The 22,926-nt window shown below is 45.5% G+C and overlaps 1 protein-coding gene across 1 annotated transcript in view; it reads right to left on the bottom strand.

The window, feature by feature from the left end:
- Window positions 1–1,338: 1,338 nt before the first annotated feature.
- Window positions 1,339–22,926, bottom strand: part of LOC142785037 (uncharacterized) — a 34,829-nt gene continuing 13,241 nt past the window's right edge. The window contains exons 3-6 of the mRNA XM_075883464.1: window positions 21,924–22,068; window positions 16,975–17,178; window positions 11,371–11,496; window positions 1,339–2,180 (exon numbers count right to left, since the gene is read on the bottom strand). Coding sequence (XP_075739579.1) covers window positions 1,986–2,180; window positions 11,371–11,496; window positions 16,975–17,178; window positions 21,924–22,068 — 670 coding nt within the window. The 3' untranslated portion in view covers window positions 1,339–1,985. The remainder of the gene's footprint in view (window positions 2,181–11,370; window positions 11,497–16,974; window positions 17,179–21,923; window positions 22,069–22,926) is intronic.

The raw sequence follows: 22,926 nt of genomic DNA, 5'->3' as shown, positions 1-22,926 counted from the left end.
TTGTGACGGTGTCTGGAACATCAGGGAACCAGCCCCTCCACCGGTTGTCAAGTGGACGTGACGTTGATGTGATCTCTATGACCAACGTGAGGCTGTTTATTTGGCCGGACTTGTCGCCGGTGAACGAAAAGTAAGATTATTGCAGTACACACTGGCACTCAAAGCAGCGTACAGGGCGTCGGTCGTCGATTACCTGAGAAGCGGTGAAGTGCATAGGCATTCATACACGTTTCGTCAAATATTTCTGCGTTATCGCTAGCGGCCACGTAAGTTCGATAGAACAGTAATGTTTGCGTTGTGAACGTTATCACATCGGAAACGTTTAAGATTATCGCGATGGTTATTGGTCCTTCGGCAAGACTTGGCACATTCACACTTGATAAGTGAAGTGAAAATGAAAACTCCCTAAAGGGTGAAAACCACGGCCGCGTGCGTCGAAAATGTTCACATTCGTTCTGTCTCTACCGCCACCACTGCCGGCGCTACCTTGAGAATCAATTAGATATTGCCGGCTTTCTGAACACTAAGTTTCACCCCAAGTTTTAGTTATTCACGCAAACTACTGAAAAGAAACAGCTCAAACCTTGTCCAACATTGTTTCGGAAGATACGCCAGCAGAAACGATACAAGCGAATGCTCTGGCAGCGGCAGCGGCGGATTTAGCTGGCGGTACACAAAGTGAGACACGTGGAACATGCCGACGCGCTGCTGCTGCACCGTGTACTTCCAGCGCTCTCGGCGATCGTAATACAAACCAGGCTCCAGATGAACGAGTCCTCTTTTAGGCCATCAAGCTACGTCGTGCTGCACAGGTAGTTTGCAATTCGAGCCTATGCGAGCCACCGACGACGACTTTGCCACCATGTTGAATCTGCGGCCGACTGGTTAGATCACGTGGTTTGAGCTAATGCAGCCACAGCCCTGAAGCTGAAAGTGGTTCACGTGGCTGAAAAACTGGTCTGAGATCAATTTTTTTAGCGGCACAGTGTGGGTTTTCGGTCGTTTAGGCGGAGAAGCGAATAAATTTCCAGTGAGTTTTGCCGCTTTCGCTTCCTTAGGGAACACGTGTGAACACGATTTTACAGTGTAACGGATTCATAACAAAACTTGAGGAAAGCGTTGGCAGCACGTACTGCAACACACAAAACATGGCTGAAGCTGCGTCCTTGTATTATTTGCTGTGCTGAGCAACTCTTTCCAGGCAAAAATTCGTAAGGTTTGTTAGACCAGCAAAGCAGATGATCACTTTTCTTTGAAAGGCTTTTATAATAAAAAGGCACAAAGTAAACATACGCCACATGTGTAACGACGAACGCAGCACTATTGGCGCCGCTGCAGCAGCTTAGTCTCTCAAGAAACTGAGATGAAGATCTGAGTTTCAATATTGCTTGCTCGTAACTTTACCAACACATGAACATAAAGATAACACAACCAAAAATAAAACATTGTGGTAAGGTATGCGCACATGGGTGATATCATCTTTACGTAATAATTGCAGACTTCTAGAGGTTGATTTGTTCGCATGACGATGACACAGAACTTTCTTCATGTGTCCCACAACACAACGGTACTGTGAGCTTACACACATATGGTAGTACCAGAAGCCATCTGTCTGGAAGTAGCTTTGTATAGTTATAAAACAAGGTGTGTGACTTCCGCGAGCAAAGCCGTTCGCATCAACAGATCCGTGCATCAAAAGTTCAGCGAGAAAGTGGAACTATATTTGTACTTGTTATTTCAATAGACTTGCATGCTTAGTGTTTAAATTGTCAGTTCATGAGGAAGAGCGGAACTCATCATAGATGTACGAGTACAGTGCACTTTGAGTGCACTCATGTGTTTTTGTACCCTATAGTTATCGCACTAACGCTGAATAATAAACTAAAGAGCACGTTTTACAATACTAATTTAGTATAAACTCTCAGCAGAAATGGACATTGCAGTGAAAAATGTACAGACAATAACTGAGAAGCACGCCATGATCGTTACGTAGCCTTTAGGCACGCCGTCTCATTGTCGGGGGACGTGTACTCGAAGGCAAAAAAGTGTGCCAGAACCTTCAGCGCGCGCAGCCGTGGGAACTCCCCGTAGCCGCAGTAGTCCTTGGCATCCTCGAACTGAATGTTGACGGCGGCAAACGTATAGTGGAGCTGCGTCATGTTCTTCTTGGTCTCGCACAACTGCGATAGAGAATACAGTTTGCAATGGTCTCACCGTCACTGAAGTAAGACATCAAAACGTTGCTCCAATGCTATTTTGGACTCTTCACATGTTTAAGTATTTCTTTTCGTATTGGTAGCATAATTACATTCAAATGACACAGTCACCTGACTATAGGAAACTTAATATATGAAAAATCAAATCGTTGTTGCTTCTGCTCGCTTTGTTTTGCAGCGACATTTCTGAGTTTGACACGAAGACACTCACATATGGCATACGACATTCATGAGATAACAGTGCAGTTTCAGAGCAAGAATCTCGACACAGCATCAACATCTCATTGAGTCAGTGTTTACAATCTGTAGTATGCCGTTTTTAAGAAAGATGCTGGGAAAGAACAGAACTGTTACTTTTAGCTGGTGCAAATGATGAATGATGGCAGTTTACAACCTTTGTCAATTGCGTTTTGCTGATAACTACCGTCGCCAGCATTGACGACACATAGTTACTGCCACAGCTGGAAGACCAGGCAAACGTCCACATTGCGGCATCTACACAGGTTTGAACCAGGGCTTATGTTAGTGGAACGTAGAACGTAATAACTACGCACCGAGCTCTTGCGCAATACTACTACACAAAATCCCGGGAAAGCATTTGCCCTCCCCCCCCCCCCCACATTGAGTACGAACAGGGGCGTCGTGTTATGCATGTAAATGCAATGAAAAGTGATAGCATAATTGTAATGGACGAGGATAACACTTCCAGCGTCGCATGAAATTTAAGAACAGATGTCGATGCGTTTTCAATTATTTTATGATCGAGCTGGATCCACAAACAAAATGCGAAAGAAACATTGGCGACCCTAAGGAGACGTACGCGATAGCAATGGTGATGACGGCAGCGCCTCCACACATGGTTCCTTCATTTATTATACATTACGGAATTTATTCGTAGCCATGCACGCACTTCGATTATCATTGCGCATGAGAAACATTTTATCTGATATCTGTTAGCCCGTACTGCTACCAGTTTCTTGGCTATGAGGCAGCTGGTACTTAAAAACAAGCGCTTGATACACAGAATTATCACTGGAAGGGCATCCTTATATTGTCCTCATTGAGATGCGCGTATCCTCATTCAGCATTGTAAGAACATGCACCCTTTAAGCGAGCACGTCTACAAGTTTTGGCCATGAGTGTACTTCCTGTTACTTCAAATGGAAATTCATTATTGTTTGTTACTTCATTGGGCACGGCGGCTCTGCCAGTATGGCGTCTAATCCGTTCGTCTTCCTACTGCAGATGTTCGTGGGACCGGCGCTTCTCGGCACCGCTAGAAGCGCCGAACTACATGGATTGCCTTGGGCAGCACTAGACCATGACGTCACCAGCTGCCACGCGCTTCCAAATGCGACCTGCCACATAGATAATCTACAGTATCTGCCACTGCATCACCGGACCTCAACGTGCGCCGACCACTTGGCGCATCAATTCATACCAGCGCCACCACCCACCAAGCTTATAAATTGCCTACCCGCCAGCACCGCAGCTATTGGGCACGGCGGCTCTGCCAGTATGGCGTCTAATCCGTTCGTCTTCCTACTGCAGGTAAGAAAAAATTACGGAAAATGCTATCGTTCAAGTGACTCGTTTTTGGTAGTGCTGCCGTGCCCATGGCTGTGTTTTTGTATCTATGAAACTGCAGTGTCTGTGCGAAAATTGCTCATGCTAGCCGGGGATATCGAATCAAACCCAGGCCCGGATTTAGCTGCCATTGCAAAGCAACTGCAAGCAATAGCGGCCGACATCAGAGACATAAGGAAGAGCGGCTAGCTAACATTGACAAGAAATCAGATGGCCTGGCTATACTAGAAGTTAAAATAGAATCTTGCCAAACTCAGATTGATTCTATGAGTCGAGCCATTGAAGTTCTGGAAAAGAAAATGGATGACTTGGACAACCGTAGCCGGCGCAATAACTTGATTGTTTACGGTCTCTCAGAGGTTGACGGAGAAACAAGCGATACGCTAGCGGACACCGTGAACACGACTATAATCAATGAGATACTCGACTTAGATAAGGTTGCCATAGAACGGATACACCGATTAGGTAAACCTGCACCCAAAAAACACGGCCAGTAATTTTTAGGCTGTTGGACTGGAGAGAGAAAACAGAAATTCTAAAAAGAGGATTCAAACTGAAAGGTACTTCGTTTGCTATCGGCGAAGACTTCTCGCCGAAAGTACGAGAAGTAAGAAAGAAGCTATGGGATAGTGCGAAGCCAAACCGTGAAAACAAAGAAAAGGTTACCCTTTCATTTGACAAATTGTACATTGACAAGCGCGCATTCGTTTGGAGCGATGAAATGACCGACAAGATACTGATGAAAAAAAACGACCAAAATGCAAGCAAAGGTCCAATGAAAGAAACCAAGCAAAAAGAAATCCCGAGCAAGCCGACGACTCGAAGCAACGCGCTGTTATAGAGCTAACCTTGCTGAACATAAATGCCCGGAGTATACTAAACAAGATAGAACAACTCAAGCATATCTTGATTATGATCCTGACCTTGTGGCTATAACGGAGACATGGCTTTTCCCAGACGTATCCAGCCATTAAATTGCTCCCCCAAACTACTCAGTTATCAGGAAAGATAGGCCAACTCGAGGCGGAGGGGTAGCTTTATTAATTAAAAAATGTATCCTTTTCACATGTTTGCCCAAGGTAGCAAGTGCAGAGGCTGTTTTTTGTAAGATAGCTTGCGACGGCCCGAGTACGATCACTGGATGCGTCTATCGTAGCCCGTCCTCCGGTGAAGACGGTATATCTTTCATCCAAGAATTTCTTTCGCAGCATGCACGCAGCAATCGTGTGATTATTGTGGGTCACTTCAACCTCGCTGATTTTGACTGGGCTACTATGCACCACACGTCTCTGTCATCGAAAGCACTGGTTAATTTAATGCTTGATTTTAACATTCATCAGGTAGTAGCCGATGCAACACGCATACAAGGAACCACTGAAAATATTCTCGACCTCGTCCTTCTGAGCGACCATTTTCTAAACAAGCAAATCGAGATAAGCGTTGCTGACGGGATATCTGACCACAAGATGTCTGTTTGTCGGTTGGTACTTGATTGTAAATTCACAGTTCGCCCTACCGCAGTAACCATTATCAATTATCAGAAAGCCAACAATGACAGTATTCAAACGGATCCCGCGCATGAATTCCAACCTTTTTTTGAAACTGCCTCAGACATGTCCGCAAATGTAAATTTGTTGTAGCTCCAGTTCAAGGTCTTTGTTTTTCACTGCATCAATACCTTTATACCTGTGAAACACAAAAAAACAAACCTAAAAAATCCATGGATAAATCGAGAAGTTATCCAAGCGAAACGTCAAGTAAAAAGGTTACGGCGGGCAGCGAGGATCAACCCCGCCAACAAACCAGGTAACGAGAAGTTATTAAATGCAGTCATGAGACTGAAAACAAAGACACAGCAAGCCAAACAGCATTACTTCAACGTAACCCTTCCAAACTTTATCACAAATAGCCCGCAGAAATTCTGGAGGCATTTTCGTAAAAGTCCTGAAGCGTCGTCTACACTAACAGCAGAAGAGAAGGTAGCGAAGTCGAATGCGCATAATGATTTCTTCCGCTCGGTATTCACGACAGATAATGTCATTTCACCTTATTTGGAACAGCACAATACTGACAAAATTGACGAAATTAACATCACAGACGCTGGAATTATGCAACTATTGCTTAACTTGGACCCGAAAAAATCCACCGGCCCGGATGACATACCGAATGAATTCCTAAAAAGATATGCAGAATGGTGTAGCAAGTACCTCGGCCTAATTCTTCGCAAGTCGGTTTCAACATCTACCCTTCCGGAAGACTGGAAAATAGCAAAAATAGTACCAATTCACAAATCAGGAGACAAAAATGACGTTTCAAATTTCAGGCCTATTTCACTAACAAGCACTTCATGGAAATTACTTGAGCACATAATCCTGAAGCATCTAACTGTTTACTTGTAAAAAGTGAACTTTTTATCACCTCATCAGCACGGCTTCCGCAGCAGCCTATCAACTATTACACAGCTAGCAGAAGTAGTTCACGACCTCGCACTATCAATAAACAACCACGCGCAAACAGACATCATTCTGTTGGATTTTTCCAAGGCGTTTGATTGTGTAGGCCATACTAAATTAATTGGGAAATTGGAAAACGTGATTGGCAAAGGCGCAATATCGGCATCGGTAAAAGACTTCCTCTCGAACAGGTCCCAGTTTGTTGTCTTCGAAAACACACCATCTGAGACCGTACCTGTGACATCCGGGGTTCCGCAGGGGTCAGTCTTGGGACCGTTATTATTCTTAATTTTTATTAACGACATAACTTCCAATATCGAGTGCAGCATCAAGTTATTTGCAGATGACTGCATTATTTACAGGGAAATTAATAGCTACATGGACCACCTAATGCTTACCACGTCGCTTGGTAAAATAACGAAATGGTGTTCTGACTGGCAAATGACAATAAATATTAAAAAATCCGTTACCATGACTGTTTCAACAAAAAACAGCCTTCTATGTTTACATACTTCATTAATGACATACCCTTAAGTAAGGTTTCGCAACACAAATATTTAGAATTACGCTTACTTCTGATCTTAGATGGGATTCACACATCACAAATATTACCGCTGCCACGTTGCGCAAACTGTTCTACCTAAAACGGTGCCTAAAGACGTCCCCCACTCCTACCAAGCTGTTAGCTTATAGAACGTTCGTAAGACCGCTTCTGGAATATGCAAGCACGATATGGTTTCCGCACTCGACTACCCTCATGAAAAAGATTGAAAGTGTCCAACGAAAGGCTATAAGGTTCATCTACAATAAATATAAACGGACTGACTCTCCCACTAACCTCTTGGCTGATTCAGGAATAAAAAGTTTGTCAGTTAGAGCGAGGCACGCTCGCCTAAAATTCTTGTTCCAGCTAGTTCATAACAGTCACAAGATTGATACGCATAAATACATATCTTTTTCTTAGACCCACCCTACACGTCACAAACACGACCGCACCATAACCGAATATTCCTGCAGTAACGACACGTTTATGTACTCTTTCTTTCCCATGGCAATACGCGAGTGGAATAAACTCGACCCCGTGATAACAAGCACTGACTCGTTATCTAAGTTCGTCGAAATGCTAGATTATTCAGTGTAGAAATAACACTTATTGTTGCGCTAACCGAACAGCACACGTGTAGCATTTCCAGCTTACAAATCTGTTAATTTCTTGTGTATTTCGTTGCTGCAGCCTTGTATTGGAACTATTCTTACCTTTTTGATGGACTTGTTTCTTTGGTTTATTTCTGTTTCTTGTTACTACAGCTTGTAATATAGGCGTGTTTATGCGTAAAGTTGTGCAATTATTCTGTCTTTGTGTGCATATGTTCTTTTTTGTTCTTCCTCATGAATCAAGCCTGCAGATTCACATGTTTCTTGTACACACATTTGTATGCCCTCCTGCTATGCTCTCGGATGAGAGTGGCAGTATTGTAAATAAATTATATAATAAAATAAAATTGCGCAAGATAACGTCCTTTATAGTCAATTTAAATACAATCTGCAACCTGTTGCCATTTTTTGTTTTCTGCTCCATACGTTTTATTTCCACGGCCAATTACCGATGTTTCATTCGTGTTTGTTATTAGGATAACATAATTAGGCTAGACATAAGTGATTGATATGGCGTAATGGTTTTTATCACTACATTTCTTTCATCATATAATCATTGCTTTGAACGTACTAGTCTTAACGATTCGGGTAACGTTGGGGACAGAGCTGGTTACGCTGAGATAGGCGTGTACCAACCACGGTCAGATTCGCTAGCGTAACTCTACAAAATAATTCAAGATTAAGCACAGGAACACGCAATAGACATGTTGCGCTTTAAGCGTTGTTAAAGATACAATTTTCCAAATATCTTCGTTGCTTTCTTTTGACAGCACATGGACACAGATATCATTCAAAACGTGCACTGTAGCGCGAGACAGAAAAACTGTGCACTGATTTTTAAACCGAATCGAAAAGTATTTCAAAATGAAGCCAGACTAGTTGAGGCGCTGCGAAAGGCGTTTCTTAGTTTACACAACACTTCTTTTGGCAAATGTCACAGCGCCCACGCGTAAAATGAGTATTGCGCACAGTCGCGCATCAATTTTCCACAAAACGCTGCATGTATCTTGTTATTTTGTTTTTCTCTTTCTTAAGGGGAAGTGGGGCTTTGAAGCTAAGCAATGAGCTTTGCGCTTTGTAAGCTCCAGAAAAACTTAATGTCAGTTATTTCATGAAAAGCGCGCATTTATCGGAAGGTATCAAAGACAACACGCCCGTTAAATTTGCTTTCGATGTTCAGCAGTGTAGTAATCATTGCAGGCTTCTTATGTATCCATGCAAAGCAGTGAAACAGTATTTTTAGTGGGTCTTGTATATAGTGAAGGAGCAGCAGGGACATCAGCAACGGAGCTTGAAGAAGATGAAGAACGACGTGCAGTGCTGGCCGACATTTGCCGTACAGCTCATGGTAAATAGACCTATCTTACAAATTCCGTAACAGTGTGGCAGAGGTGCTGAGTACGTGAGTACCGGACAACGGAATCACTACACTTTGAACCCGGTAGGAGTCGTCGCATATTGGGACATCCACCAGCTTCAACAGGAGAAATGCTGCTGGGAACTGTGAGGTAAGCAGCACCACCGAAGCTCTACAAGAAGCCACCCTGCTTTGCCGGGACTGCCGCTGAGGACGTCGACGAGTGGTAAGAGCATTACAAAAGGGTGAGCAAACCTAACGGCTGGGACTCAGCAGCTCAGCTGTCACGCGTGGTACTCCTGCTCACACATATTGCTCGCCTGTCGTACGCTAAGGATGAAGACGCACTCACGACATAGTCCACTTGAATAGTAATTGTCAAAGAGTTTTGGAGATTCAATTAAGAAGACCAAGTGAGCCAAACAGACCCTGTACCAAAAAGCCAAGCTTTTAGGTGAGGCATGTACCAAGTACATCGAAGAGATTCTGAAGCTGTGCAAGCTTGTGAACCCAAGTGGGCCCGAAAAAAAGTTGGGACATCTTGAAGGCTTAGTGGAAGATGTATATGTGTGTCTAATTACTAAAGAAAACTTGACATCTGTGTCCGCGATAGAGCAACAGTGCCACTCGTTTGAAATACTCAAGATGTGTCGCATACCACCGAAATTTGGTCGCCTCTCCTGTGTACCGACAGTGGCCAGCGTCGACGCTAGTCCACCATTTGACCATTGCTCAACGATACGGCAGATTGCACGGGAGGAACTGCTCCACTGCCACGAAATCGACTGTTTTGGTGGGGATGACTCTCGAGGCAATGAGCCTGAACTACCACTTGTGTCATAGCAACCATCTATTTACGCGGCAAACGTGGACAATTACCAAGTCGTGCCCCAGTCAGAACCCGCAGGCCGACTTCACTTGAACAACAAGTGGCAATGCCGCCACATTCATCTGACGCCACGTTTCTACAGCACGTATTCAATGTCTTGGGAATAGAGACCACGCTGACCAGGAGGGATATCTAGTGCTCGCTGACGGATGTGAGGGGTTTCAACCACGTTACGCATTTTGGCCTCCGCAGCGTGTGTGCTATAGCTGTGGTCTACAGGTCACATCTGCAGGCTTTGCGACCGTCGACGGCTATTCATTCCGACTGGAGCCCTCACCATCATCCTACCAAACGAATTCTGGGCACTTCACTGCTTCATGGCCAACACTTCCACCTGCTAGCAGTCGATTCCATCAAGGTAACTTCCGGAACCCATCGACAGCCTCTGACCGCTGCTTAAGGGCGGTTCCACGCGCTTCCAACACAGCCGCAACGCACGTGCCGGGACCCCTACCAAACGCAAGTGGGGGACAGATAAGCCAATTGGCAACGCTCTTTTACCCTCCACAGCGTCGCCAATAGACTTGTCTCCCGTTTGCGTGTGGTAGGGGTCCCGGCACATGCGTTGTGGCTGTGCGGGAAGCACGTGGAACGGCCCCAACGCCCCCCGCTTGCCCGACGTGCTCTGCATTCTCCGTCGCCACGGCCCCGTCTCCCATCACCATTTGCGGAAAAACTAGGCGGAGCGGCCGATGGTAGTGAGGTAGTGAGGTCGCTGGATACTGTGCGCTGCCAAAAGATATACCTCCAACAGCCTTCATGCTGAAGAACAAAGTTCGTGTGTGTGTGTGTGTGTGTGTGTGTGTGTGTGTGTGTGTGTGTGTGTGTGTGTGAATGGCTTGCCTATATACTATGACTCTCGTATAAATACTACGTCAATTATTTAGTTGATGAGCCTTGGTTTCAAGGGTCGACTTTGACAAAAAAGCTGTGTTTCATTACAACAATACGTCGACGTTTCGTAGCGTTAGTGGGGACCCGTTGTGCCCTGCTGGTGTTCACACTGCTGACGTTTGTTTTTGTGGTAAAGTATTCTGTAGTGAATTCACCGTTATTCTTTGGTCGAAGCATGATGTTATTTTGGGTATAGGTTTCTTGGGAGAGTGTGGTGGAAATGTAGACTGTCACTGTGGGAAGCTGTTAGTACACGACGAAGTTATGCCGGGACTCGTGGAGTGCTCACCACGTCTCCAAGAAAGTGCCGTTTGTGCCGCGGAGGAGGTCATCGTGCCCCCCCCCCCCCCACTGTAGTCGCATCTGCGTAACTGTCGTTTTTTTTTTTTAGCGACTACTGCTACGACATTTGTTGCCGCAACGGAACATCTTCATTCGGACTGTGTGATCAAGAGTGTTTTGGTGCCGCATTGCTTTATATCGGTCATGGGCGGATGTCCCGGGTTACGGACGATGAACTGACGGCTAATTGTAAATGAACCTTTCTTACAAACCCCGTAACAATATATTTATTGAACGTGGGACATTCTTCCAAGATAACTTACATTTTGATGATGTGTCTGGCTTGTGATTGCATACTGCGCATATCTTGCTTCTTAGGTTTTTGAGGTCCGTTTTAATAGATAAAAACACCTTCTTAGTAAGCAATGTCTATCGCCTTCAGTTCGCGGTGCTTGAAAGGCCGTTAGTATACGTTCCAATAATGTACCATGTAGATAAGCGTAGCACGTTCCCGCCTATGTCAACTTCTACACTTACCTTTAAACGAAGAGCACGAGCCGTGTCGTAGGTAAACAGCCACTTTTCGTTCTTGTTGTAAGTGAATTCAGATTTATAGGCTACGTCATATTGGAAGTTCCCACTGTATTTTTGATCGATGCAAGCCTGTTCGAATAAAGAATGAATATCGTTATTACAAACGCCAAACTTCAGAACAGTCAAGCTGCAACAAATGACTAATTGTTCAGTAAAATTTACATGAAGCTAATAGTGAGCGGAAAAATGAGAAATCGATCGAGCCACCTATTTTTGATAGGCGTGATCATACGTATAGACGATTTTTCGCAGCGGCGCACGGGCGCTGCCATGTTTGATCACGAGAACATAACTGGCCTTACTCAAGCCCCAGCCCAATGCACTGAGCCATCGAAGCAGCCATGCTGTAAGCACCGGTAGCTGGGCTTAGAAGCCATCATGACAACACCCACACAGTCGCAATGGCCCGCTTCAATATAAGCTACGTTTGCAACTCGCCCACGGTCGTCACAGCAATAAATAAATGGTGAAATCGGCTACCGCTCCGTGTCAACTTACGCTGGGGAAAAAGCACCAGGAATGTGTTGTGCTTATCAGAAAGATTAGCTGTGTTTATTTAGCCATTTGTGCTAAGCCTTGTCTCCGAGGATTTGAGGATGAATCTTGAAAACAGTGTGAAATACCGTAGAATACATTCCTCTCGAAGCTTGAGCATGTTAATGTGAAGCAAATACATGCAAGCCTGGTGAGTTTATGGGCCACAGAGCGCAGGCCGCTCACGTGATAATATCGAGGAGGAATGAAACCGCAACCAGACGTGCCGCCACGTTAACTTTTTCAGGCGCGTCTGTCTGCTTAGCTTTCCCTACCATAGCCGTCTTTCTTTTGTGCCCTTTTGCATGCAGAAGTGTTATGTCTGCGTCGCATCGTATGCTCGGCGTCACTGCCCCGCCATGGTGGTCTAATGGCTATATAAGGTGCCCGGCTGCTGACTCGCAGATTGTGGGATCGAATCCCGGCTGCGGTGGCTGGATTTTCAATGTAGGCGAAAATGCTGTAGGCCCATGTGCTCAGATTTGGGTGGACGTTAAAGAAACCAAAGTGGTCGAAATTTCCCGAGCCCTGCACTACAGCGTCTATCATAATCATATGGTGGTTTTGGGACGTTAAACCCCACATATATATATTTATCTCGGAGTCTCCATACGTCTTCTTTGCTTTTATTGCCGTCTGCGCAGGCGGTACGGGAATGCCGAGCAGAGCAGACGACGCGACGCGGTTGTTGAGCAGTGTGGCAGAAAGCCATGAAAGCAAAAAAAAAAATATTAGCAACATTCAACCATGTGTTGTGGGAATGTGAAGCCATGGTCACAGTCTTCAACGAGGATAGGTGGGCGATGCTCTTACGCAGCGCTGAACATTACGATGAAGCCCTGGCCGTCCAGCGTGCCCGTGAACGGGCCACCAAGCTCGGATTGATAATCCGTACGTGGGAATTGCCGGGGGGCGCGGGGTCTCCATTGCATCTTTTATGGACCGAAATAAAGTTTGATCATCATCATCATGGACGATTTCCCCGAAGGGAGCCATGATCGGATGTGAAGCAGAAGTGGTGCGCACGGCGTCGACTCGGTTGAAATGGGCGTCAACGCGAGTGTTTGAAGAATGGCTTGAAGCGAAACATGGTGTAGCGTTTACTCGAGTAAACATTTGTTCGAAACGCAAAGACACGGGAGGTGGGTTGGGTTTCGTGTAAGTTTCATGGCGGATAAACGAGCCGAAAGAGTCTTTGCACTCGACGTGTGGTGAAGCGTTGCGGGTGGTGGAATGAGAGAGAAGTGTGCTGCAGGGTGGACGGAGGAGTCGGCAGCTGCGGTCACTGCGGCGAGCATAATGCGGGTGAGAGAGAGGGACGTCAGTGCGCACCTGCGAGGGAAGCGTGCGAGGGGAGCGTGACGTCGACGCGCAGCTGAAACATGACACACTTGGCACCACTCTTGCATTCGTGGCGAAGGGAACGCGTTGTGGTGCATCCGTACGGATGCACGTACGTACGGCGTTAGGGCCGTTCCATGCGGTAGCCGCACAGCCGCAGTGCACGTGCTGGCACACCTGCCGCACCCAAGCGAAGGGCAAAAGAGCATTGCCAATAGGCTTATTAAAGACGATAGTCTTTCTTGGGAAACTTTGACGCAAAATTTTGGTCTGTCTGTACATTTGTCTGTTTGTCCACTCTTAATGGCACCGGGTACTTGGTACGGCCGACCCCATCCGCAGCGCCCACCAATGTTTTTGCTCAAGGTTTAGCGTTCATACTTGTGCAATGGTCAATTAAAAAGCAACTATTGCGCATGTCTGGGACACCAAAACAACACGTATATATTCTGCATGTTCGTCTTTTACTAGAAAATGCATACATAAGTAATTCTAAGGACCGTAGCACTTATCACGCTGCGCTGACCATGCAACGCTTGCACGAAAAGGCAAGTGTTTCGGACGCTTTGCTAAGACGAGACGGTGGTGGCACCTACCTGCTGCCTTGCGTTCTACACCTTATGACCTCTGAGACGGGTGCGCACATCCTTCTCAGAGCCATGCGCTTTGTTTTCCAAGGAAACTGCCAGATGGCACTCATGTCTCACGTGTGACGTGATTTAATGCGCTCGTTCGCCTCCGCTGCACGCTCGAGGCACCCTAACGCAGCGCCTCCAAAATACCATTCACCGATTTTCTTGCGCAGAACAAATAAATATTTTGTTTACTCTCTCCAAACACGTCTTTCGACGACATTTGCAGATTAACTTGCAGATACGGGGCCAATTTTTTGTCCCCCGCTTGCGTGCGGCAGGTGTCCCGGCACGTGTGCTGTGGCTGTGCGGGTAGCGCGTGGAACGGCCCTTACAAATGTGAGTCAAAAAGCTGCTTCGCATCTAAAATTGGCGCCCGCATCTTCCCGAGGGGAACTCGAGTAAATGCGTCGCAGAGTGGTGGGCGTATCGAGTGAATGTTGCGTCTACTCGAGTCAAGCGAAAGCCAAGGCACCCTTGACGGAATTCTGAACGCGCGCTCCACCACCTATATACACAGGCCCGCGTTCAGGGAAGACGAGGCGAAGCATGAGACGAGCCGAGCATGCACAGTGGGGTGTGAGCGGCGCTGACGCCGAAGCGCGACATCATGCGAGTACAAAATGTTCCGCATTTGAAAAACTGCCATGGTGCTGGCGCTCCTTACTGTTTTGAATAAGCAAACCAGCTTCGCGAAATCGCCTATGAGGCCAGCAAGTATGCTTTGGCCAGGAGCATTGGGAATCTATGTGAAGCCTACATAATATTCCTGGCAGCACGCAGCACTAGATTAGACTTGTGGGCTTCGAAATACATAAGTAAACGTCAATGCGTGCACAAATAATCGGAGGAGTCGCTGCCTGAGCGCTACGGACTATTGACTCAGCATAGGCGTAATGTAAAAGCTTTATGTTCGGATCCCTATAGCGATAGTGTTTTTGACGTGTTTTATTTACTTTCACTTTTTAATTAACATAATTAAGAATGACAATGGACCGAATATTCGCTTTATCTTATAAGAATAAAAGTTTTCAAAATATTTGGACACAACTATAGCTGGACATGAGTTGACGCTGTAATGTCGATATTTTGGCGAGTATGAACAGCCTAAAACGCTCATATTGCTTTTTTTCTTTTTCATTGAGACGTGAACTATTGCGAGGTAATGATGTCCTGAAGCTGACTGGGAAATACGCGATGAGAGATCAGTAGAATTGGCAGCCATAGTCAGCATAATTTCGCAGTGCTTGCAAAGTTGTAGTTTGGCTTTAGTATCACAAATAAAATCCGCATTTGCATTTGCTTAATTACAGCTTCCTAGATCCGAGTATGTTTCATACCTTAGAAGAGATGCACATATATGTTGTATTCAACTTACATTATGTTTATTACTAGGATTCTCAATTATTCTTGATGCCAGGTATATTCAATAAATAAAGTTTTTTCATTCCATTCCATTCCAGGTATATTCAATGCTACTGAATGCGTATATCCAAGGTATGTATAAAAGCAGCATGTTGTCACAAACGAGCGCTTAATTAGGCGCACGGCACCTCAATCAGACGGCAGTGTAAAATAATGGCGCCAATGGTTAGCCCAGACAAAGGTGCGAAAAGTTTCTCACCACGCCCAGACCTTCGCTATACTGAGAGCGGATTATACCCCTTGCTCTACTAAGAGCGGATGGTTCAACTCGAAGATTCGCCATCCAGAGTGCAAACCCATATAAGAGTGCCATGAAGATGAGAGCACGGCTCAGTCATCCAGCGATGTAGTGTTAGTAGTGCCGTCAGTCCGTCTTTCAGAGACGGTGTCGTTGGATGAGAGAAAAGTTTTGAAGACAGCGTTGCCTAGGAGACGTGTGATCACCAACTTCGAAGAGGAATCACATTTCAGCCAGTGGTGGTTCAGAGGGGGGGGGGGGGGATTGGTAGGGGAGATCTTTCTCCCCGGCTCCCAAAGCCTGTATCAGCGCACCACCCCTTCAGTGCTCGTCGTGTCTACCTCCTGTCACCAACTAGAACAAACGAGTGGGACCACTAAGAGCATACATTAACAGTATGCAGCAACGGGGTTTAAGTGATACTAAAAACAGAGTCAGGCCCCCGCCCTCCTCTTTCGGTGTTAGTTCAAGTGATCGCCCCGTAAAATAAGTCCCTCATGTCAGCACTTCAGTCTACGTGGAGACACCCGTGAAGCCGCTGATCATGAAAGGACCTCGAAAGTTCTCGAATACTCTCGAGTGTTTGGCTTTGAGCGCATGTGATTGATTTTTCCTCATTCGTTGTTAAACTCATGTGAGTGGTACTATGAACAAACCAGTCAAAATTATGTGATGCTTGTGCCACCTCGATTCAGAATATACGGTTTTTTGTGTTGTTATCTCTTGATTCTGACTCCATATTTTGACTGTAAAACAGCGTTCACTGGTGCACTAAAAGTACATACTCTCGTGGTGCGCTTCGGGAGGCAGAAAAGTCGGCCCTTTGGAATCTGGCCAGCTGTTGTCTGAAAACCGCTTAAACTGACGCCCGGTGAATGCACATCACATAGTGCCACTTTTTTCGGAATAATTAACTGCTGTCGCAGACGTCATGGCTAAACTAAACAGTTTTTATGGGAATAACACATTTGGTAAGACCTAATAAACGAAATGACCTGTTTCTAAATTAGCATAATGTTAATGTATGAAACAAAAGCCGTACTGAAGAAAGCAATCCTACTTTCTTATTTCCACAACAGATGAATGTCCAGACGTATCTGAGAGCCAGACACAATTATCTCGTATCACTTGTAAAATCTGTAGCTATTTTGACTGACTGTACCAAAACATTATTCTTAAATGATAACAGCTGTTGGTAACACTTATTGTAGACTTTTTCGCCAGGACCTTTCAGGCACGCATAGTTTTCTTTTTACGGCGTTATAGCCTCTTCCTCACTTCAACGATACCTAATTGAGCTCACGCTCATGCTTACATTTACTGCACAATATCACAAGTTATAGGAAAGATCCCATAATCGTTAAGTGATGTCCTCACCTCAGTGACATTGACCATTTGACCCCTTGGCGAGTGCTCCTCTGTCGCGCAAGAGAAGCCCAACGTGTAGTTTCCTGGTGTGCCCGGCTTGTTGTCAGGGTATTTCGGCCGGTACCATCTGCCGGCCATCCCCAAGGACACGGCAAACGTAATATTTGGTGGCCATTGGTCTGTATTGTATGCTAGGCTCCAGATGGTGTTGCCCTGTTAGGTAGATAATTTGACAACTCAGTCAAGTAACACATCAAACGCTTGGAGTATTCGGTGCATCTGTCTTTATAAGGGATGTATTTCGCAGTAGGATTTTTCACTGCGGTCACACACGCACCCCATACTTGCAATGATAACTTTACAATTGTCAATGCGAGAAGACAGCCAGCGGAATAACATAAAGGAAAAACTTCAAGGCGAGATCATCATGAAGAAATGTATAAAACAAACCAAAAAACAGAGATTCTATACTTTACACCTATTTATTGATTGTGAGCTGCGTTATTCGTTTGCAAAAAAAAAATGCGATATCACAATATTCAACAAGTCGGTGAAATCTGCAAGAAAATTGTAGTTGCATGTAAAAAGGAACATGCAAGGAAATATACGAGAACCGAAGTACGATTGCGTGTGATGCACAGGTTTAGCACTCTGCTGGCAGAAAAGTGACAACGAAATGACGAACGATGTAATGTGCACTAAAGTTTGATCCGAGTTTTTGGTCGTTGTCTTCTTTATGATATCCTGAGCACCAGCTGTCGAGCGAATGAATAAAGCGCTGTCCTTGATCGTGGACTCCGCCATCATCTCCACCAAATCTGTGCGCTGTCGAAGTTGACCACGGGAGCTGCACCCTGATGAATACGGCATTGGAAATTCAGGTCAACGCTTTTTATCTTCTTAGCGAATATACGTAAGCCCTGATGTTATGTTTACAGAATGAGATGCACCCATACCTCCTTTTTTTATCACTGCCTCTAATGCATGTACAAATGCGCTGGTTCCTTAGCATCTACCCTTCAATCTACACAGCGAAAGAAGCTGCACCGCCGATACCATAGTAAGAAAAGCATACATAATCAAGACCACAATTGAGTTAAAAAAAATAAAAAAAATATTGATACCTCTTTTTCCTTGTTCCTGGTTATGCGCGCCTACTGGAATGGCCTCATTAGCCTATCATGCGCGAAACTGCTATCACAAAGTTACGCAGCTCGAGATAGAGAACAAATACGAAATGATTCAAGAAGAGCTGTAAATATTACGATATCACTTTAAATTTAGATTCCACAGTTTTTAGTAAGACTTTTCCCTTTGATTAATAGTGAATGTTTTGGGCCTATTTTAAGTGAATGGGCATTTCCAAGTGCAAGTAAAAAAGATAGTTAAAAAAGGTCTATTTCGCCATGGTTATTCAACCTATAATATATATGAAACACGCACTCATACAACCTCTAAAACAGGCACATGGAAGTGGCCATTGGTGGCGCGAAGATATATCACGTTAGAATGGGAACGCGGTACGTTAGCTTCAGTTAATAAAAAAAAACAGTACATAACGAACCCAAGGAAAGCATTGAAGACGGTAATCGTACTGTTAAAAGTTTATTGCAGTGAATATGAATGAGATGCGAAGAAAGTAAAGTGGTTCAAAAGACAAGTTCCCGTTAGGAGGAGCTGAACCTGCAACCTTCTGATTACACACTCGAAGCTTCAACGAATTCGCAACTCCATAAAACACCCCAGGAGCTGGAAACACTGGTCGAAAAACAAACAAACAGAAAACAAAGATGGATGTGCCTAACAACAGTGTAAACGCGGCACTTGGCATTGTGCTCAAATTTCGTGATTGTGGCGTCCAATCGCGTTGCTTCGTTTAAGGCGAAAAACTGCTGGACGCGGACCACCTCATTCTCATCGGAATAAAAAATTTCACTGGTGAAACAGCGGAAATAGTTGTGGTCTACGCACGAAGATCGAGCCTCTTCGGTGAATGGCTTCATATTTACGTCAAGTTGAAGAGCCTGTCTAGCGAGCCCGAGGTAGAAGATGACAACTGCTCATGTGTACGGACCTCCCCTAAAGGTGCTAGCACCTTTGCGCTGCGTTGCTACACTACTATACAGGCAAGGCTTTATCAGTTTTTGAGGTAACTATACGCTGCCGATTGCGCGTATCCCATTGATTTATGTTGTGCCGTCAAAAGATGAGTACACATGCCGTTCACATAACGGAGGTATGCCAGGGCCAGTGTATCTTGAAATAAGACAAATCGTAGTTTCGATTGTAATAGGAGTTCTCCTTTCTTTCCATTTGCCGATGAGTGTTATTCGGTTTCTAATGAATAAGGTCGTGTGCTTCCGAACACTCACTTGCCAGTAGATGATATTCAAAGCAGTTATATGCACCCACACTGCGCACGCTATGAATGCATGAACAGGCTGTATCACGCACGAACATACACGCACGCGCAACCTTCACGCATGTGTGTGAATGCGTGTGTAGCACAAATACGAAAAGAAAAAAAAATTGCGGGAGGAAGGATTACAAGTTGCACTGAAAACAAGCACACGCGAAAAATACAGTCACACACGTTAACACAACAAGTTTCCTAAAGCGCTTGTACGGTTATGGAAACAAAACTATACTCCGCGCGTAGACATAAAAACTATATAATGATGTACTCACCGAGCACAGTTAGGTCTTCGCGAGCGAATCGATTACAACTACCGTAGTGTCAGTTACCTTCTTTCCTATGCGTAAGTTTCTGATTTGCGCAGTTCTCCGTAGCGCGTTGTCTGCATTCGTCGGGATGTGATAGAACGATACTTTGCCATCTTTCCACCGCGATGCCACGCATTGCGGCACACTGCAATGGTCTCTGGAAATCGCTTCCTTCTTTTCCAGGCTCGCGCGTGGGGCATGGCGAAAAGAAAGAAACTACGAGGCTGCGTCTCAACACGCGCAACGCGGTCACGTGTCTCCCTTCAATGTTGGCCCCGCTAACGCCGTTTCCAGACACAGTCGCTAGGTGGCGAGCACTCAGCTGGAGTCATGAAATGCGAATTACTGATTACGAGTTACCACCACCGCTCTTGCTGCGGTCGTACGTCGTGCACTTTTTGTGTACACCCATGTACATGCAGATCATGAGAGCATTATCCTTTCAACATTTGTAGCAGACAGCATAGAAGAATGATTGCGCTTTATTCGGAATGTAAAAGAAGAGTACGAGAAGGCTAATGTTTGGGTAGACGCAAGGAAAAGACAATCTGTGAGAACAGGTAAGCTCACAGCATTTACGAAAAAGATTAATACATGTTGCAGAATACATTGCCCTGCAATGCACATTAGATGCTGAAGGCAGAACAAAGAGTAGCATTGGGAAAGAGGGCAATGAGCGGTCTTTGAAACATGATGAAAACGAACAATTTTTTACGAATAATGAAACAGATTCAATTTATTGAACGAGGAATATGTGGAAGATGGGAGCTAGATATGTTAGAGCTACGGTGCTTGTAACAAAACAACTGGCCAGCAGATGTTGGACGGAGGCGACCCGTTTATTCGTCATGGAGCCCAAACTGCCTTTTTGCACCAGCGCGCGCACCTTTGATGCACGAAACCCGGGATTCACCCCTTCGGAGACTTCCTTGAATGTCACGAGCATGCCGACCTCTGACCATTTTTGGAAGAAGCGTGGCTCGATCATAGCTGGTGTCACCCAAGCCCTAGACCTGTTATTGGACTTGCTGCAGCAACCGGTTTCTGATGCCTCCCAGAATAACGGCTACATGAATGTCCTGAAGGATAAAAAGCACCACTTTCGAGGCTCGACGACATCAATCTGGGGGCAACGGACAAAGGTCCTTGGTTTGTTCCCTGGTTTCGGCAGCAGATGTAACAAAATAACCGGTCCGCAGACGTTGGGCGGAGACTACCCATTGATTCGTCATGGAGCCCAAGCTGTCCTTTCGCACCATGCAGCACGTGCCTGTCTCCACTTCGTGCACTTCCAAAGTCTGGCCCACTCCAAGAGAATATTCTGCCACAGCGCTGACCCTGACTTTTGAATATTCTATGGGCAAAAGCATTGTTACTATTGTCAGGGGCTGCAGGTCAACAATTCACTACTGCTGGAATTTGTGTTGCGTAAACTGAATGGAAGAGGATCTGAGGAGGGTCATGAGCAAGGTGGTTAGATGACATTCTTGAGCTTGTAATAAGTTAGAAAGCTTGCATGGGACAGGTGTCAGTGGCGGTCATATGCTCAACGTGCCATATCAGTGTAATCATCGATTTGAAGGTAATGAACAACAACCGAAACACCATCCTGAACTAAAGGGAACTATATGTGGATGCGAAACAGCGGGGAGATGGTAAACTTCATCCGCAGAAACTTGTATACCTCGCCTTAAGCAGGTGCATCAACAGTCAGAACTTCTACTTGAATAGCGCTGCCGGTGACCACTGCCGTGAACGCTGCCAGTGACCATGACTATAGTTCTTCTAAACAGCCGGTCCCTCAACGCATACTCCAGAGCCATCGCACTTAATCCCGTGCTAACCAAAGCAGATGTGCCGTCTTACGGAAACGAGGAACGCCACAAGACTGACGGTCAACGGCTACCAAGGGATCGTGTGTACAGAGGAAGCGTCTCGTTGCCTTCGCCGCTGGCCCGGAAGAGAGGCAGAGAGTAGGAGAAAAGAGAGAGAATGAGAATGATGCGAATGCGCACTGTCGCTGTGGACGCCGCACTACTCAGGAAGGGTTTCGCAGGCTTCGCCGCCAACTCGAGAGAGAGAGGAGCGGATGCGTATGTGCAGTAGGGCAGCGGGCGCGTGAGGGAATGATGGGAATAACCCTGGGCAAAAGCTGCTTCGCATCTAAAACATCTAAAACAACGGCGACAATGAAGTTAACAAGAGCAGGAGATAAAGTGCATTTAGGTACTTACGAGACGCACAGGATAAGTGTTAGCGGGAGCGTGTGGCAGGAGCCTTCTGGAAGTTATTGTCGGCGGCACCATGTAGCAGTCAGCGTACATGTAGTCCGGTTCCGGGTGGTGTGCGATGGCGACAAAGATGTCAACTGGGTAAATCCTGCAAAGAAGTGTTCAGGTTAGCGGGATAGACATGCACTTTGGCAACTGGGGATACGAGAAATGACGACTACCTATGTCTCACCAGAACGGATAGGCTGAATGTCTTTAAGCAACGTCGCGCGGGACATTCTCTCATATTAACCCAGCTCCCTCACATTTCATGGAGATTGTTCATCAGAGAAGTTGTGTAACACAAGGCAGAGAGGTGACAATAAATTGTAATAAAAGATACAGAAAAGAACTTACGTTTCTTAAGACGGAAGTACAGAATGTTCAATTTGAATGTAGTGTATGGTATGCTCATTGAATTTCATTTAACCATGCCTTTCAAGTTTGTCATAGGAGGAACAGACTTTTATTACGATGGCAATTATGTGGGCACTCTCATCTGATTTGCACGGTCATGTCTAGTATGTACATGCGTATGTGTATGCATATGTGCGTAAAATGCACGAAGAAAAAAGACAGGAAAAACCAAGGAGGTTACGCCCAGCGAGTATAACGTAGCAACCTTTTCCTGTCAGATAGTGCTCAATGTACATGCCAATGGCTGCTAATAGGAAATGAGAGACAGGAGAATTTGGCTTTTACTTTCTTATGGCTTGCGCTTCGTATCTACTTCCCACCTTTAACCACCTGGAGTTCATTCATGGTGTATACTAGTTCATTGCATTCATGGCTCCGCGACTCAACGCTCGCTAAACCCTTCTAAAACTAAGGAGGTTACACCCAGCGAGTATAACGTAGGAACCCTTCCTTGTCAGATAGTGCTCAATGTACATGCCAATTGCTGCTAATGGAGATCGCAGCGTGCGCGTTAACTAAAAGCCGAATCCTCCTGTCTCTCATATATATA

Source organism: Rhipicephalus microplus, chromosome 2 (assembly GCF_043290135.1).
Source record: "Rhipicephalus microplus isolate Deutch F79 chromosome 2, USDA_Rmic, whole genome shotgun sequence".
NCBI lineage: Eukaryota > Metazoa > Arthropoda > Arachnida > Ixodida > Ixodidae > Rhipicephalus > Rhipicephalus microplus.
This window is presented reverse-complemented; position numbering and strand designations above follow the sequence as displayed.